The sequence below is a fragment of the Cnephaeus nilssonii genome (genome assembly GCF_951640355.1).
Source record: "Cnephaeus nilssonii genome assembly, chromosome: 5".
NCBI classification, from domain to species: domain Eukaryota; kingdom Metazoa; phylum Chordata; class Mammalia; order Chiroptera; family Vespertilionidae; genus Cnephaeus; species Cnephaeus nilssonii.
In genome coordinates, this window is record NC_137076.1 from 72677974 (window position 1) to 72694821 (window position 16848).

The following is a 16848-nucleotide window of genomic DNA, read 5'->3' on the forward strand; positions in this document are numbered from 1 at the left end:
CTAGTGAAATTCATAATCAAACACCAGATAGTAAGATGAGAGTATAAACAAATCACCCTAAGATTTCAAAGGAAGGAAAATCATTCCTACTAAGGAACATATGGAAAGGTTTTGTGAAAGAGAGGCTAAGTACTAGAGATGACCCATAAAGGATGTTTAGAGGTGGTCAGTAACCAGGGCTGTGGAGAAATGTTTCTAGACGGGAGGACTGACACAAGTAGAGGCACAGGGGTTGGGGTTGGGTTATGGCCAGTACAAGGGAGTGGGGAGAAGGACTGATTTCTTCATTGTCAGCCACGTGGGATACCTACAGGGGTAGTAGTGAGAAGAACTGATGGTTGGGGGGTGGGGGGAAGGATGGTGGGGAAAGATGGAGTCTGGACTAAACGATTTGTAAACGAAAAGACAGTATACAACCCTCTGGGCATCTAGAGCATGGTGGAGAAATCTGAAGGAAGGCCGCCCAAGGAAAACTAAAGGCTTGTTTCACCCACCTCATAATCTGGCTAAGAAAAAGGCCTGGCCTAATCAATATATTTGGATCTAAGTTCGGTGTCTCCACTTGCCAATATAGAGAGCCAAAAAGAAGTTAGGTTCTCCTTGAAGATGTTTGTTATTCCCCAAAGAATCTTTTAGGAAAAGCAAACAGCCTGAGAAATATTTGTTCATTAGATGTATTCTGGCAGCAACCAGAAAATTCCAGAAAGTACCAAGCACATGCACATAATACACTTGATTCTTGAAACACTTATGATTGAACTGGTTATTGTCATTATGAAGTACTTTTATCCAGTCAATGTATTGATAAAACCACCCAGATGTATTTCTAATATTGTAAGACAGAGAGAGAGAGTTTGGTCCAAAAAATTCTTATAGAAAGTGTTGATTGCTTAATCCAGTTTTACAGTCATAAGTAGGACAGATGTTTTGGTTGTGTGTTTTTTTTAACACCCTCGTGCTTATTGCTATAGAGAAAGTCAGTACTCTCCAGTGTCTTGCTCAATTCGAGAACATCCTGGCTGCTGATTCTTATATGGCTCTATGGCACTCTCCTGAAATGTGCTGCTGATGCATTCCACATGTAACCATTCCCCCTGGAAGGGAAACCTTCCTGCTGAGTCAGATGGGTCTACAGAGGTGCAAACAGAACAAACAACTTACGTCTTTTAGAACTGCTGGTGTGTCTATCTTTTGCCTTCTCGCAAGTAGGAAGGTTTTCTCTCCCTCTAGATGGAAATCAGTCCTTTCCCACTGAGAAGTATGGGTTCCCTAAGGCAGAATGGCTTCAAACAAGGGAGCTTATCTCCATTAAAGTCATCATCACTTCCTGACTTAGTACACTGTCTGTAGCTTCACTCCCACCTTGGCTCCCTGACCAGCAGATGGGTTCGCTTAGGACAGCACGTCAGCCATGTTCCCGCTTGGTTCCAAATGTACTGTGCGGACACCAGACACCTCGTAGGAGTGTATGCAGGTAGGAAGTCACAGGGGCGTCAGGTAGTGAATGGGTTAAGACAGTAGGTTGGAACACTAATTTACTGTAGCAAACTAAGAGGCAAATGCTTGCCATTTCTCTACTCAAAACGAAGCTGACAAGCTAAACACGATTAGGTTTCACCTGAGCCTGAGACTCTGGGAGTGAAAAGATGAGAAGAAACAAGATCTTGCCTATCACATGTGAGGCTGCGAGGGCAGGGCCAAGTCTGCCGGGTTAGCTTAGTAATGATCAGAGAGAAAAATTAAGTTATGTCTCTATAGGTAACTACCTCATGTGCTCCAAATTATGGACCATGATACTGAAATTCTGGCAGTCTTTCTCCAAAGAATAGCTCTTCTTTATTAAACTGTTATTTCTGGCTCTGTATGGAGAGGCATTAGGTGCTACACATATCTAATTTTGGCATCCTATTAATTTTAATGTGTAGCCCCATTCAAGCATCCTAAATGTGTGTGTGTGTGTGTGTGTGTGTGTGTGTGTGTGTGTGTGGTGAAAAACAAGGCAGGGTGCTGCACTGTTCCTGTGTGTTGGTGTGTCATTTTGAGCGTGGCATCGGAGTACAGCTGAGAGCTGGTTTCACGTGCCAGTAGGAGAATCCTCAGGCTCATTCATAATGGACGAGTCTGACGGGACCAGCCTCACTTGCCTTTGTTTCCTACCGTAGACGAAGGGAGACATGGATCTCTCTGCTTTGCCAAATAACAACCATCCTGACAAATTCCTGCAGCTGGACGTGAAGTTGTTAATGAGGAACTCAGCCCTCCTTCAGGCCAGCCTGGTGAGGTTTCCGGGTGGGAACTACCCGGCTGCACAGCACTGGCAAAACCTCGTCTACTCACAGGTACGATCTGGGAGCCCGAGGGCAGGGTCGGGGTGCTCCTTTCTCGCTCCCTGCCATTTCAGCATTTGTGCAAAAGGAAGCCTGGAGGGACCCGAGGGCAAGGTAGCTTACTCATTCTTGCCACAGAGAAAAGGTCTTTCTTCCTTAACGTAAGAAACTCGCCGATCACTTTATAAAAGATGTGAATTCTCCCACCCATTCGTTCCCCTCCAAACATTAGCTTCCCAGCATGTCTTCATTTTAGAGTTTGCCTAGCCCTCACTTTACTCCTCTCAGGATTTTTCAAACCAATTTGCAAATAAGGTTTTGGAGGGAAAACCTAGCTCCATTTTTTTGGTATATTCTAAGCACGAAGCATCAGAAGCTAACGCTGGAGGCTCATACACCTCCTTCAGATCAACTGCCTTTCATTTCGTGCAGGAAAGACTCACGACAGGGAAATGGAAAGTTAAGGATGGAAGGAGAGGATATAGCAGGAACTCTCCACCTTGTAAAGGTGGCTGTTATTTTAGACACTCTTAGTCCCTCCACATGGAAGGACATACCAACCAGGTCTTCCAACCTAATGCAGACTTGATTTCTTGCTTTCTTCTTTTGCATCTTCCTTCCTTTTGCTGACCAGGAGAGAATAAAACTGTGATGAGTTCCATGTGCTGGAATAAACATAAAGGCCCTGACTGCTGCCCAGCTCATGAAACAGGAATAATCTTTGTTTTAAGATGTGAGGGCTAATGGGGTTAAGGGTTAGTCCATTTAGAAACAGGAAGAAGCATTGCATTTCAGAACAGATGTGACTGACCCACAAACCCCTGCAAGTCATTAAATCCTTTGGAGTGGTTCAAATTCCCTGAACAGAAATTTGTTTTCTTTTAAGAAACAGTTGCTACTCATGAGTCCTGGTGTAAAGTGACTCCTTTGTGGTGCGTTTTGTGGGCTCCTGGGGACCTTTATCATGAGATCATTCAAAATCAAGTACACTCAAATGATTATGTAAGTGTTTCCTCCACCTATAAGGGTTTTAATTTATTTCCATGGTAAGGCAGCTTATTATGACAACTGACTTTTTAAAATTGTTGCATCTTTTCTATTTGGAATCCTCAAAATCCTCCTGCCCATCATATGCACCTTTTTGGTTATTACTTTTGTGTTTTGTTTAGTTTTAAGCTAAGTGCAATGAAATCCCTCCTTTAGATACTGTTTGTTTATATCATGGAATAAAATGATTCAAAAATCAGTTAAGAAAACCTTGGCTTTCTTATGCTATGAAGTTAAGTCTAAGAAAACATATCCAATAAATTCCTTTCAGGTTGGAACACATACATCTAACATCTTTTGTTTGGTACTGGAGTTGACCTATTTTCTTCATGTGGAACTTCACAGTTTCAAGCTCTGTTGAATATTATTCCAAAATCTGAATGAAATGCAAAATTTTAAAGGGTATATTTTTCCACAGCCTCTATTGGGTTGAAATAGTTATTCAAGGAAAAACCAAGGAGGTAAAAAAATATCTGCTTCTTATGTCCTTGAATAAGTTATTGGTAATTGTAAACTGCAGGTAAAATTGTTATCCTTCTTCCCTAAAAAGAAATATTAAATGATTGAAAAAAGGCCAATTTACTATTGAAATAATGCATGGGGGTGTAAATCAATTACAAATTCAGGTAGTTGGGTAGGTGTAGCACAAATTATGAGTAACAACAATTATATTTACTACTTCAGTTTGCAATATGTCAATAAGTAATTCTTCTCTCCTTGGCTGAATCTTAAAATCTGGGAATGATATATTCTTTGGATAAAAAAATAAATCTATAAAGAAATGGACACATGAAATTTTTCAGTAACTATAATGATAACTGGAAGAAGGTGCTGTATATACCAAGTGAATTGAGGTGTTGGGATACACAGGTGGCAGTTGTCAAATAGTTCTTAATTTAAAACCCTCACTCTATTGGGGAGACATTAAACATTGAATAAAGAGGTTAGAAATTTGGCTTCTTGTGTCATATCCTCAGCAAGACAGTGTGAGAGACATCTGTTATGGCCCTTATTCAGTCCATGCTTCAGTTTATTTCTACTTGCAGAATTAGAATAATATTCATTTTACATATTTCCTTAAAACTGAGAACAAATAAAATATGACAAAAGCAATTGAGAAAAAGGATTTTCTATACAAGTATAAGAAATGTGCATTATTATTATCATCATTTGTCAATATTCAAAATGTCTTGAAATTATCTTTTCATTATAAGCAGGTAATATCACTTGCATTATTTGATTTATACTGTGGATGGATGTGTGTGTGTGTGTGTGTGTGTGTGTGTGTGTGTTTGTGTGTAGATGGTGGTGTTGGAGGATATAGTTAATACATCTGTCAAGCTACATGGCTAACTCAAGCAGTAGATATTATACTCACCTGAAATCCACACAAATTTCAGATTTGTGTCAGCTTATCATTTGGTATTATACCACCCTAGGTAGGTGTATGGTGTTTGGGACACAGACTACCTCAAGGAATGTCAAAGGATTTAACCTACAAACATTGCCTTCAAAATTGCTGGTAACTCAGCAGTTAAAACAAAAATCCCCTTGATCCCCCAAGTATGAAGTTGAATTCTTAAATATACAGGATGCCCCAAACAAATGTATACACACTTTAAGTAGATTCTATTACATTTTGTTTGTTTGTTTTTAAAAAATATATATTTTTATTGATTTTCCACAGAGAGGAAGGGAGAGGGATAGAGAATTAGAAACATCGATAAGAGAGAAACATTGATCAGCTACCTCCTGCACACCCCCTTACTGGGGATGTGCCCACAACCAAGGTACATGCCCCTAACCGGAATCGAACCTGGGACCCTTCAGTCAATAGGCTCACTCTCTATCCACTGAGCCAAACCGGTCAGGGTTCTATTATATTTTGAAAATGAAATGGATTTTAGTAAGCACTGCCTTTATAATTATTCAAAGTATGTATACATTGTTGGGACACCTTGTATGTATCATTTACATTCATGATTTATTTGTATTTAAGATTTTTAAAAATGCACATTTTACTTTCAGAGTTGAGTCCCTGTGCCATTTTTTTAATGAGCTGAAGCAATACGGTGCATAAAGAAAAGGGAGCGCATGCCCTGACCGGTGTGGCTCAGTGGATAGAGCGTCGGCCTGTGGACCGAAGGGTCCCGGGTTCGATTCCGGTCAAGGGCATGTACCTTGGTTGCGGGCACATCTCCAGTAGGAGGTGTGCAGGAGGCAGCTGATCGATGTTTCTCTCTCATCGATGTTTCTAACTCTCTATCCCTCTCCCTTCCTCTCTGTAAAAAAATCAATAAAATATATTTATAAAAAAAAAAAAGAAAGAAAAAGAAAAAAGAAAAGGGAGCGCTGAGGTTCACAGGCTCGCCAATGGCCCCAGTCAACTCCCTTCTGTGCAGATACTCAGGTCACCCATATTTGCAGAGGGTACAAGTAAATATCCCTTTATTCTACTATGTTTATATTCCTTAAGTTCCCTCACTAGAGATATAAAGAAGCTTCACAACAAATTTCATCTCAGTGCACTGAGCAAACTTTCTCCAAAATCTAATGTTTCTGGTTGTTAAAATTATTTGGGGCATGCGTCTGATGAAGGCACTTGGAATTGTACTCTACATATTTCTGCCAATCCCTTTATAAAACGAGGTAATGAAAGGAAAGGGCTGATTTTTTATTCAGTTTAAATGATAAAATATGTTTTTGCAGATATTGCGGTGGGCCTTTTTTTCTGATTAGTAGTTAGACTTCAGAATACTTTCTGACTAATCCCTTTGCTCTATCTTTTCTTGGCTTCTATCACCTCTGTTTCAGAACCCGGGAACATTCCACACTAAACCTGTGAGCTGGAGCAACAGGCCCAGGGTAAGAGGCTCTTCTCCCCTGACTTTTAGACACTGTTCTTTACTGGGTTTATTTCTTAATCACCTTTCCTTGCTTGGCTGTTGTATGCCCATGGAAAAGAAGTGAATTTGGTGAGTATCTAGCCAGGCTCTGCCACAGGCTATCATTCTGGTAAACCAATATATACATGTCTCCCTTGCTGAATGGGAAAAGGGAAAGACACCACAGTAATTCTGGGATCCCGCTGGGAACAGTGTGTGTGGCCTTCTTCCTTGGAGGTGGGGAAGATTGATTGGGATGCTTCTGCTTTTGAGACCTCCTGATGCGTTGTTCTCTGAAGTCCTTGGTTCCATAGTCTAGATCCTAGACTATGTCCTCGTCTAGGTCCATAGACTCTAGGAGACATCCCCTTGCTCATTATTCTCTTTATCCATATCAGAAGTGGGCCCTCCTTCAAGCCTGTATAAAGATTCAAAGTTTACTCCTACTCCTGGTTATTTGGAGGCCTAGGGTTATTGTTGTTGCCTTGTCTTGTTGTTGTTTTTTTTTAATTTCAAACAATCAAAAATTTGTAGGTGTAGGGTAGTGGTTTCTTTGGTAATACATATCTTACAAAAATTAGTAAGCTATTTGTTAGTGTAAGCCTTGCTTTTCTGCCTCCCTTTCTCCGTCCGTTGACTCGAGGACAGCCACCTGGAGGCTGTCAGGGATTAGTTATGAAACCACACCCTAAACATAATCTTTACCCCGAGTCACTTCATTCAGCTGAGACATTTTAATGGACTTTTTTGGCTCAATGCTTAAAAAAAAAAGTCTGTATATCAGTTTTTGGGTCTATAAACAGTCAGATTTTAAACAGTAGAAGGCATAAAATTTCTAAACTCTGATTTCTTCTTGCACAGTGTCCAGTTCTTTCTCTCATCTCATCTCTTTCTTGTATTACACCAATGCTCTGATTCTTGTAGCATCATTATATGTACATGAACGCTCTGATAATGTGTAAGTATTTCTCCTAGAGCTACAGGTGATTATTCCAGTGGCCACAGATGATATTTTTACCAAATGATTTTCATTTTAGGATGTGAAAAGGCATCATTCCAGCTTCTGATATTGCTTTATCCTTTTCTACCACTTGACTGTTAAGCCAATGCCACACATTTGTGGAATTTCAGGATGCCACTTGTGTGTTAGGAGGGGTACAATAGGCTACACTGTGATGATAAATACCCCAAAGACTATCAGTTACTATAAAGGAAAAAACATTCTTGCTCATGAAAAGTCTGAGGAAGAGCAGGTGTGTTTTGGGGGCGGCTCTTCCAAGCAGTAACCCAAGGCTTCAAGTTCTTTGTGTTTGTAGCTCTGCCATCTCAGACCCTAGCTTATAGTGATAGAAAAGAAGGAAAGTGAAGAAAATAAATCTTGTGATAGATTTCAAGAGCCAGGCTTGGATCTATAGGCTCTGTTATTTTATCCATAAATGATCAACTAGAAAAAAAGCTGCCTCCAGCCCAGCTGGTGTGGTTCAGTGGTTGAGCATCAACCCAGGAACCTAGAGGTCACCAGTTTGATTCCCAGTCAGGGCACATGCCCAGATTGTGGGCTCAGTTCCCAGTGAGGGGCATGTGGGAGGCAGCGGATTTGTTTATCTCTCATCGATGTTTCTCTCTCTCTATCCATCTCCCTTCCTCTCTCTCTAAAAATCAGTTAAAACATATTTAAAAATATAAGTTTGCCCCAGTTTAAATTCAAGAAGGGAAAACAAAATTGGTGTGCATTTAACCAGTCACCATAATACCCAACAACTTTCATTTGTTTACATTTGCCTGCTATATTACTTTTTACCTTCATTCACTCTTATTCTTTCTGAGTCCTTATATTTTAGGTATTTCTCCTGTAAATATTATATAACTAAATTTAATGTTTAAGATAATCTGACAATCTGTCATCTAAATAGAGGGTTTAGTCTATTTACATTTAATGTGATTATTTCTATTTTTTTTCCTATTTTCCTGAGGCCTCCCCCCCATTTTGTTTATTTTTCTTGTCTTTTTTTTTTTTTACTTTCTCTTATATTTTTCTACTGCTTTAATGAATTAAGCAATACATGTTTTAGTAATATCTCTGTGCTATCACTGAAATGATTTCCTAGTGTCCTAAAAAAAAATGTTTGTTACTGTTCAATGTTTTAGCTGTCTCTTATTTTAAAAAATCACATATGGCCCTGACCGGTTTGGCTCAGTGGATAGAGCGTCGGCCTGCGGACTGAAGGGTACCAGGTTCGATTCCGGTTGAGGGCATGTACCTTGGTTGCGGGCACATCCCCGGTGGGGAGTTGCAGGAGGCAGCTGATCGATGTTTCTCTCTCATCGATGTTTCTGACTCTCTATCCCTCTCCCTTCCTCTCTGTAAAAAATCAATAAAATATATTTTTAAAAAATCACATATGAATGATTTCTATTTTACCATAAAATCAATGCTTTCTTAGATTTATACATATATTTATCAATTTTCTTTTTTTACTTTTTTGTTTTCTTGCTCAGCATTCCTTTTTGCACCTTATTTTTTCCTTCTAGTACTAATTTTATTCTGCCTGAAGTACATTTTTTAGAGATTCCTTCTTTATTGGCTTACTAATGATATATTCTCATTTTTTATTTGTCTAAATACGTCTTCTATTTTACTCTTGTTATTGAATGATAAGTTACTTATACATAAATGGTATAAATAATAAATTAATAAAGAATAAATGGACTAGATAATGGTTAATGCCAAAAAAGGTTAAGTAAGTTTTAAAATATTACTTTTTTGCATAAACATTTTAAAATGTAAGTTACTTACAATCCAAATACCTAAAATAATGGAATTACTATTGCGTTTTTCTTTGCTAAATAAAATCTATCTAAAATGTGGGTGAAGAGTTGGAATCAAATACATGCTTTTTTTTTCTTTCTTAAGCTATTTGAAAAATATTATAAAAGTATAAATGAACTCCAACCATAATTAGTACTTTTACCCAGCCATCAAATTCTTAATAAAACTATACTATTAATTTTTTAAGCATATGTCTTTCAGGCATGAGATTGCCATGCAACACAAAAATAAATGGCACCATGTTTGAGGAGAAATCTCAGACTTTCAAGAATGTGATTTAGAATTAAGAACTTGAATGTCGTTCTAGAATATAGCCCTGGTTATTTTGCTATGTTTTACATATTTGTTTTTCAAGGTCCTTATACATTGCAATAGAATGTATTATTTTTTCTTTACCCTGAAACTGTTTCCTCATTTATAGAACTTCCTTGTTTAAGAAATTCAAGGAATAGTCTAGCAGGCAAGAAAACTGACATAGCCAATTTATCAATGTCAGAAGAATTATTCCTCCTCAAAGATGATCAAAGATGTCTAGCCTTGAAGGAAAAAGCTTGAGTCAGAATTATGCTAATCTGAAATGATCTAAATTTCATATCAAATTGTTTTTCCTCAAATCAGAAACATTTTCATGAGGTCATCCATCTTAAAGAGAAATACTAAGTCAAGGTGATTTATTATTTCACTGCAAACTTCAGTATTACAGAATATAAATTGATTTTGAGCATGCTAACAACCTAGTAAAGTCAGATAAGATCTCCAAGTTTATCTCTAATTATGTAAAAAAAAAGTATGGATTAAGAAAATTAGGAAAACCTAAGACCAAAGAGAATGTGAAAGGTTTTATACAGATGATTTTTTTGGGACCACTAGCCATTTCAAAAGGAAACTATGTAATATTAGTTTACAACTTAGCATATATAAATACATATTTAACATGACCTACATACCCTAGTAGATGCTGAGGGAATCAACCTATTTGTGATCATAAATATGATACAGAGGAATATTTATTGCTACTATTGAATCTTCTCTGTTTTGTGAAACACATTTATTTTAAAAATTGCTATAAATTAATGAAATTTGCTGCCAGTTTTTAAGGGGTAAGCCTAAGTTTTCTGAAAATTAACTTATGTGGAATTCCTCTCCCTTGATGCCCATGATAAATGAAGCATTATGCTATAAGTTTTTTGTTTCTTCTCAATTATATTTGGTCAATGAACAAATTTTAACTTAAACATTTTCTCCCTCATGATAGCTTTGTAGTCATAAGGGGAAAAAAGGAAAGGAAAAAACTGAGGTCAAACTAGACATAGAAAAAGCACACATTATATGATTCCATTTATATAAAATGAAAAAAAAAGTCCAACTGACTTACACTGTTAAATTTGGAATACTGGTTATCCTTGGGCAGAGTGAGGGATAATGACTGGAAGCCAGCATGAGGCATGCTGACAATGTTCTGTTCCTTGGTAGAATCTTAAGGTTTATGTGGTTTATTTATGATATGTGTACTTGTCTTTATGTATATTATGCTTCAATTAAAATGTTTTTTTAAAATCTGAAGGTTAATATTAGAGCCATCTAAGCCAGCTCGTCTCTAGACACAGATAGGAGTGCTATGCTAACTTAGTCCATTTCTCCAAGTATCTGAAATAGGAGTCCCAAGAGAATTTTCACAAAAGCCAAGGCATGTCTATAAATGCCTTTTAATCTTGACTTTGCTGGGTTAATAGAGCAATATTAAATATTATTCTTATCAGTCATGGAATGCACAAATAGAAATGAAATGTCATTAAATCTCAATGCAAGTGAGCTGGGGAAAAATGGCTTTGTTCAGAATTCTACTATTTGAATTAAAGAACAGTGCTCTTTCTCCATAGTTATAAAATAGCATTTTAATGAATGATTACTGAAGCCAAAAAGATTATAGGCAAAGAAAGAACTCAATGGCCCAGCCGGCATGGCTCAGTGGTTGACTGTCAACCAAGAACCAGGAGGTCACGGTTCAATTCCTGGTCAGGGCGCATGCCTGATTTGTGGGTTCGATCCCCAATGTGGGTGGGGTGTGCAGGAGGCAGCCAATCAATGATTCTCTCTCATCATTGATGTTTCTATCTCTCTCTCCCTTTCCCTTCCTCTCTGAAATCAATAAAAATATTTTTTTAAAAAGAAAGAGCTCAATGAAATAGAATTCTAGGTGAAACTAGATCCCAGACTCCTTTCCTCATTATCCTAATCTGTAGGGTTTCCAGGCAGAATCAACACATTTTGGGGTACAGTTCTTTCCTATTACATTCTCCGTCATCAGTGGCCCGTTGGTAATAGAAGCCTTGTCTCTGCCTCCTAACAGAGAGAAAAGAAGAATATTACTGCTCAACGAATGAGGGGATCCAGTGTGAAGGGTGCTGTCTTCGTAGATAGGCCCCCACCATCTCTCTCATCAGTTCTGAAGAATAACCCACTATATGGTGACATAAGCTTGGAGGAAGCTATGGAAGAAAGGAAAAAGAATCCTTCATGGACCATCGAAGAATATGACAAGCGTTCCCTGCACACAAACCTTTCTGGGCATCTGAAGGTACTCAAGGCAAAGAGTCAGTCCTTCAGTTGAAGGAGGAGATCAGTTAACTATCCTAAACAACATGGGTGTTGCGGTGACAGGCATTCTTCACTGGGCACAAAGCCTCCAGGTTTCCATTTTAGCCTCCGGCTTCCCTTGTTCTCTCCTCTCTTTGTGTTTTTTTATTTGTTTTGAGTTTTACAACAAATTTGATGTGGCACAGAAACAAGGTTTACCTGGAGGGAAAAGTTTTTTGAAAGTTAGTTTGCCAAATTATGTATGTTTTCCCATGGTTGTGTGACCACCTGTGTTCATGAATACTTATGAATCTCTTGTTCAACATGTATTCAAAAAATACTGATTCAATGTTCTGTCTTCGGCACTGTGCAAGGCAGTTCTCATCAAAGATCATTTCATTCCAAGCCCACTCAGTGATTTAAGATTGCGGACTTACATTTTGGACTCTTTCCTGTGTCTCAGTAACAAAACAAAACAAAACAAAACAAAAGCATTTCAACACAGAAAAAATATGCAATGAACTCATTCACCCAACTTAAGTCCCCCCACCCCACTCCTATCCCACGCCCAGTGTCACCCATCACAGAGAAGATCTAGAAATACCTGAAAAGCAGGAGAGTGGCCCTCTCTTTTCTGAGTGGACTGGATTCCTTCCCAGCCTCCGCTTGCCTCTGCTGCCCTGGGGCCAGGAAGCCCTGCCGGTTTCCAAGTACCCTTTATGCATATCTGTTCATACATTAAGCATCTAAAGACTTTTGCAGGGAACAGCCTTATGTCCTCTTAAAATCTTACACTTTAAAAACCTCAAATGTGCACTCCTTGAAATATCTCATTGTCCAGAGTCTTTGAAGTTTCTTAATCTCCTCGTAGATGTAATGTATCTTCTCCTTAATGTAGTCTCTTTTCCAGAGAAGTTTCCATAACAGATGCTCCCCCATAGCAACAATAATCATGTGTTTTTTATCAGGAGCCTGAAGATCAACCTCTAAGAAGTCACTTCCTACAAGTAGGAAAAATGTATTGATTTACTTCACAAACATGTCCTGACTGTACACGAGAGCCCCTTTTCTTTGTCGTTTTCATGAATGTCAAGGGGACTATAAAGATAAATGTTACTGTCCCTGCCTCAAAAAGTTCATTTAACTGAGCGGAGTAACAAACAGTAACTATAGAACCAGGTAGAGCGACAAGATTGAGAGAGAGGACTGTGCCCATCGTGGTAGTAGAAAGTGCTGTGCAAATTCAGAAGAGAACAAAGTCACATTGGGTTAGTTAATTTATGCTGGGTTTGAAAGATGTGGAGCATTCAAAAGCTATAGCTGGTTTGCATAAGTGTGGTGTGGGGGTGGGCTCTTCTGTCAGGCGTAGCAAGAGGGAAGGCACAAGTACAAGAAAGTTAGAGAATTTGTCAGACTAAGCAGTCTAGTTTTGCTGGCGCTGCCGCTGAAGTAATAGAATAATGGGAAAATAAGGCTAAAACAGACTAAAAGAAATTGTTTGAATGTAAGAATAAGGAAATTGAACATTATTGGCAATGAGGAGTAATTTTTCTGTTGGACAATTCCATGAGTTATGTTTAGGAAGCTCAAACATGAGGATGATGGCTATATTGCTTTTCTATAACCAGGGAAATACCCCCTCCCCCCAATCCTCTACATGAAATCGCTCACTGCAAAGCAGTGGCCCCTCAGGTCACAGGCTCATTTGCATTCTTGAGGGATGCTTCTGGAAGTCATGACTTTTGTTTTGATTGTAATTTATTCCTATTAATGAATACCTCATTAATTCAACTTCTCCCCTCACCTTTGCCTATTCATACCTCTTGTTTAGCAGACAGAGCCCCTAAATTATTTCTGAAAACTTTTCACCACCATGGCCATAATAGTTTTAAGTCTCTTAGGCTACTCTCTTTTTTCTAAATTGCTAAGAAACTATCTATATATATAAAAGCCTAAGTGACTGTTACAACAGAATGACCGGAATGACCGGTCAACCAGTTGCTATGATGCACACTGACCATCAGTGGGCAGACGTTTAATTCAGAAGCTTCCCCCTGGTGGTCAGTGCACTCCCACAGGGGTGTGCTGCTCAGCCAGAAGCTGGGCTCACGGCTGATAAGCGCAGCTGCGGCGGCCGGAGCCTCTCCTGACTCTGCAGCAGCGCTACCAAGCAGCAGCAGTGGCAGCAGGCACAGCAGGCCAGGATGAGTGTGAGTGGCGTGGCGCTGGCTTGGGCTCCTCCCTGGCTGCCTGCCACTTGGCACATTTCTACATCCCCCGAGTGGTCCCGGATTGCGAGAGGGTGCAGGCCAGGCTGAGGGACCACCCTCCCTCCTGCATGAATCCATGCACCGGGCCTCTAGTATATACATATAAAAGCCTAAGGGACAGTTCGACCATTCGACTGGTAGCTATGACACACACTGACCACCAGGGGTAGATGCTCAATGCACAGGCATGGAAACATGAAACAGACTGATGAATCTCAGAAGGGAGAGGAGAGGAGGAAGGGTGGGAAGAGATTAACCAAAGATCTTATATGTATACTAGAGGCCCAGTGCATGGATTTGTGCACTGGTGGAGTCCTTCAGCCTAGCCTGTGGGAATCAGGCTGAAACCGGCAGTCCAACATCCCTCAAGGGGTCCCAGGTTGCGAGACAGTGCAGGCCAGGCTGAGGGACCCCACTGGTGCACGAATCTGTGCACCAGGACTCTAGTTTATAAATAAGAAAAGAGAAAAGGAGCCCCATATTTAGCTATGAAGGGAAGCTCTAAACAGAATTCTGAAAGTCCTCACTGCAATTAACCTTGCAGGCAAAGTGCAGGCCTCTGATGAGGACACACACAAGGGCAAGAGTAGACAATTTAAATACCATACTTTCCGGCGTATAAGCTGACTTTTAACCCAGGAAAATCTTATACACCCAGTCGTCTTTTACGCCGGAAAATACGGTAATCTATCCTTTTGCACCAGTCATCCAAATTTTATTTTAATACTTTAGCTTTCCTAAAGCTAGGAAATTGGAACTATTAGCGATGTGATGGAAGAATTGTATTGCCATGGCCGGAATCCATCCAGCCCCCTGCAGGCATGCACATTGCCTCTTACTGGGCATTGGTGAGCCTGAAACTAGTTCACTGACCCCGAAGCTGGCCATGGGAATTGGCTGACTTTAAGTCCACTGAGACTAGAGAGTGAGAGAGTCCAACTGCAAGCTATTGCAGTAATTCAGGTGGGAAATAATGACGTGGGTTTTTGAAAACTAGAGTTTCAGCGTTCACCATACATTTGTTGTATGCTTACTGGAATCCAGGCACAGACACTGACTCTTTAGCACTGAGCATAGCTGGATAAAATAGAAGAAAAAAAATTTTAATGTATGACCAGTAGAGTTCGCAGGTGATTTGTTGGACTCAGGAATGAGGCTGAGTTGAAGACAATTCTGTCCAGCTGAAAGGAAGATGAGGCCCGTGAAGGAAACAGACATGGAGTGTAGGAGCTGATGTGGGGAAGGATATGTGGGATTCTTTCTTCAGGAGGCCAACCAGTGCCAAAGTTTCTGCACGCCAAACATGCTGTCACCCTCTACAAGGGGGACCAGCGACCTAAAAGGCATGGAAGGGACCCTTGATTCTTAGTCTTACTCCTCCTCCCATGTAAGTCAGCTCCTGGATTTACTGAAAAACTCATCACATATGTTTATCTCTACCTTGCCAACAAAATCAAACCTTGACGGCTCATCTAAAGCAAGGGAGGAATTTTAATTTTATTTCAACTCACTAACCTGATTGGCACACTCTACTCATGAGATGTAAGAGGCACTAAATTGGCATAAAAGATGGCAGAAACACTTGAGCAATTTAGTCAATAAACCATGCAGGCCTCCTAATGAATTCTCATGCAGACCTACAGCTTGGAGCCGCAGGGATTCCTGGTCAGCCAGGAGGCTGCCCTTCCGTGTGGGTGCTGTTCAGGGAAGCCTAGCCTCTCTTATTTGAATCATGTCACTTCAGCCTCACCCAAGACAGTGTGAACATGGGCCTTCAGTACCTCTGGCGGGGTCTTGTCTGCACTCTTGTACTGATCACTGATTGAGCCTATTCTCCATGTAATTTTCTTTTAGGAAAATCCTAATGACCTACGGTTTTGGTTGGGAGACATGTACACGCCCGGTTTTGATACCTTATTGAAAAAGGAAGAGGAACAAGAGAAGCATTCAAAATACTGTCGAATAGGTCTGATTTTGCTCCTTGTTGCCTGCATCTTGGTTTCCATAGTGACTGTTAGCACATTTTTCACCTAAAGAAACTGCCACAGACACAACCTGAAATTTCTTAAAAATATTTTCAAATAAACATTTGCAGAAAAACATGTTCAGGTGGTGTGAATGTATTGTTGATTGCTTGAGATTCATTGGCTTTTCTACTTTGTGCTCTGAAACCTGTGTAAGGATTCCACAGGTTTGTCCTTTGGGAAGGAATTCTGGGGATTGAAACCACAGAAAAGTTACTATGTACAACCCAAACTAAACGCTGATAGACAGCAAAGCAGCACCAACAATTGTCAACAGTTTTGTCTTAATGCTCAAACTACATTCACCTTGTCTTTAAAGCACTGTTACCTTGCTCCCCCACCCCCCTGTCATTACTAGGAAAGTTGAGCAGGTCCTTTTTTGACCAACTGCCAGGCACACAGGGTAAAAGCTTCTGGTTGTACTGCCTATTGAGTTGTGTTCTGCTGTTTTGCCTTCCTTTATTCCTCTTTAAGCCAGAAAGAAAGAGGGGAAAGTGGAGACTTCCTTTAAACGTATTGCTGTTTCCCCAGTAATCCTTTATAATGCCTCTGTTTCATGTAGTAATTCCAGTAGACCTAAACTTAGACAGGCTGTAGTTATACAATTAATTACATTTAGAGCCAATTGTGCTTATGAATTGATCCAAATTGGTTAGTGGTGGCCCCTGGTGGCAGGCGGTAAGTATGTCTCACCAACCATGGCTTAGGAGAGGAAGGCCCTAAAAAGCAGAGGAAATACTGTGAAGAGAACAGGAGTTGAACCCTAACTGTGCCTTTTGCTAACTGTTGGACCTGGGAAGTTATTCTCTCCCGAGAAGGGATAATATCGTCTTCCCAACATGGCGTGCCTGAGGACTAAATAAGAGACACAGGTAAGAGCAATGCCTG

General features: G+C 39.9%; 1 protein-coding gene across 1 annotated transcript; it reads left to right on the forward strand.

Annotated features, from left to right (window-relative positions):
- Positions 1-2171: 2171 nt before the first annotated feature.
- MINAR2 (membrane integral NOTCH2 associated receptor 2) lies at positions 2172-15970 on the forward strand (the record flags this gene model as incomplete). Its single annotated transcript, XM_079772737.1, has 3 exons — positions 2172-2339; positions 11440-11667; positions 15791-15970. Exons 1-3 carry the CDS (start codon positions 2175-2177, stop codon positions 15968-15970), a joined length of 573 nt encoding a protein of 190 aa, XP_079628863.1. The 5' UTR covers positions 2172-2174.
- Positions 15971-16848: the final 878 nt, after the last annotated feature.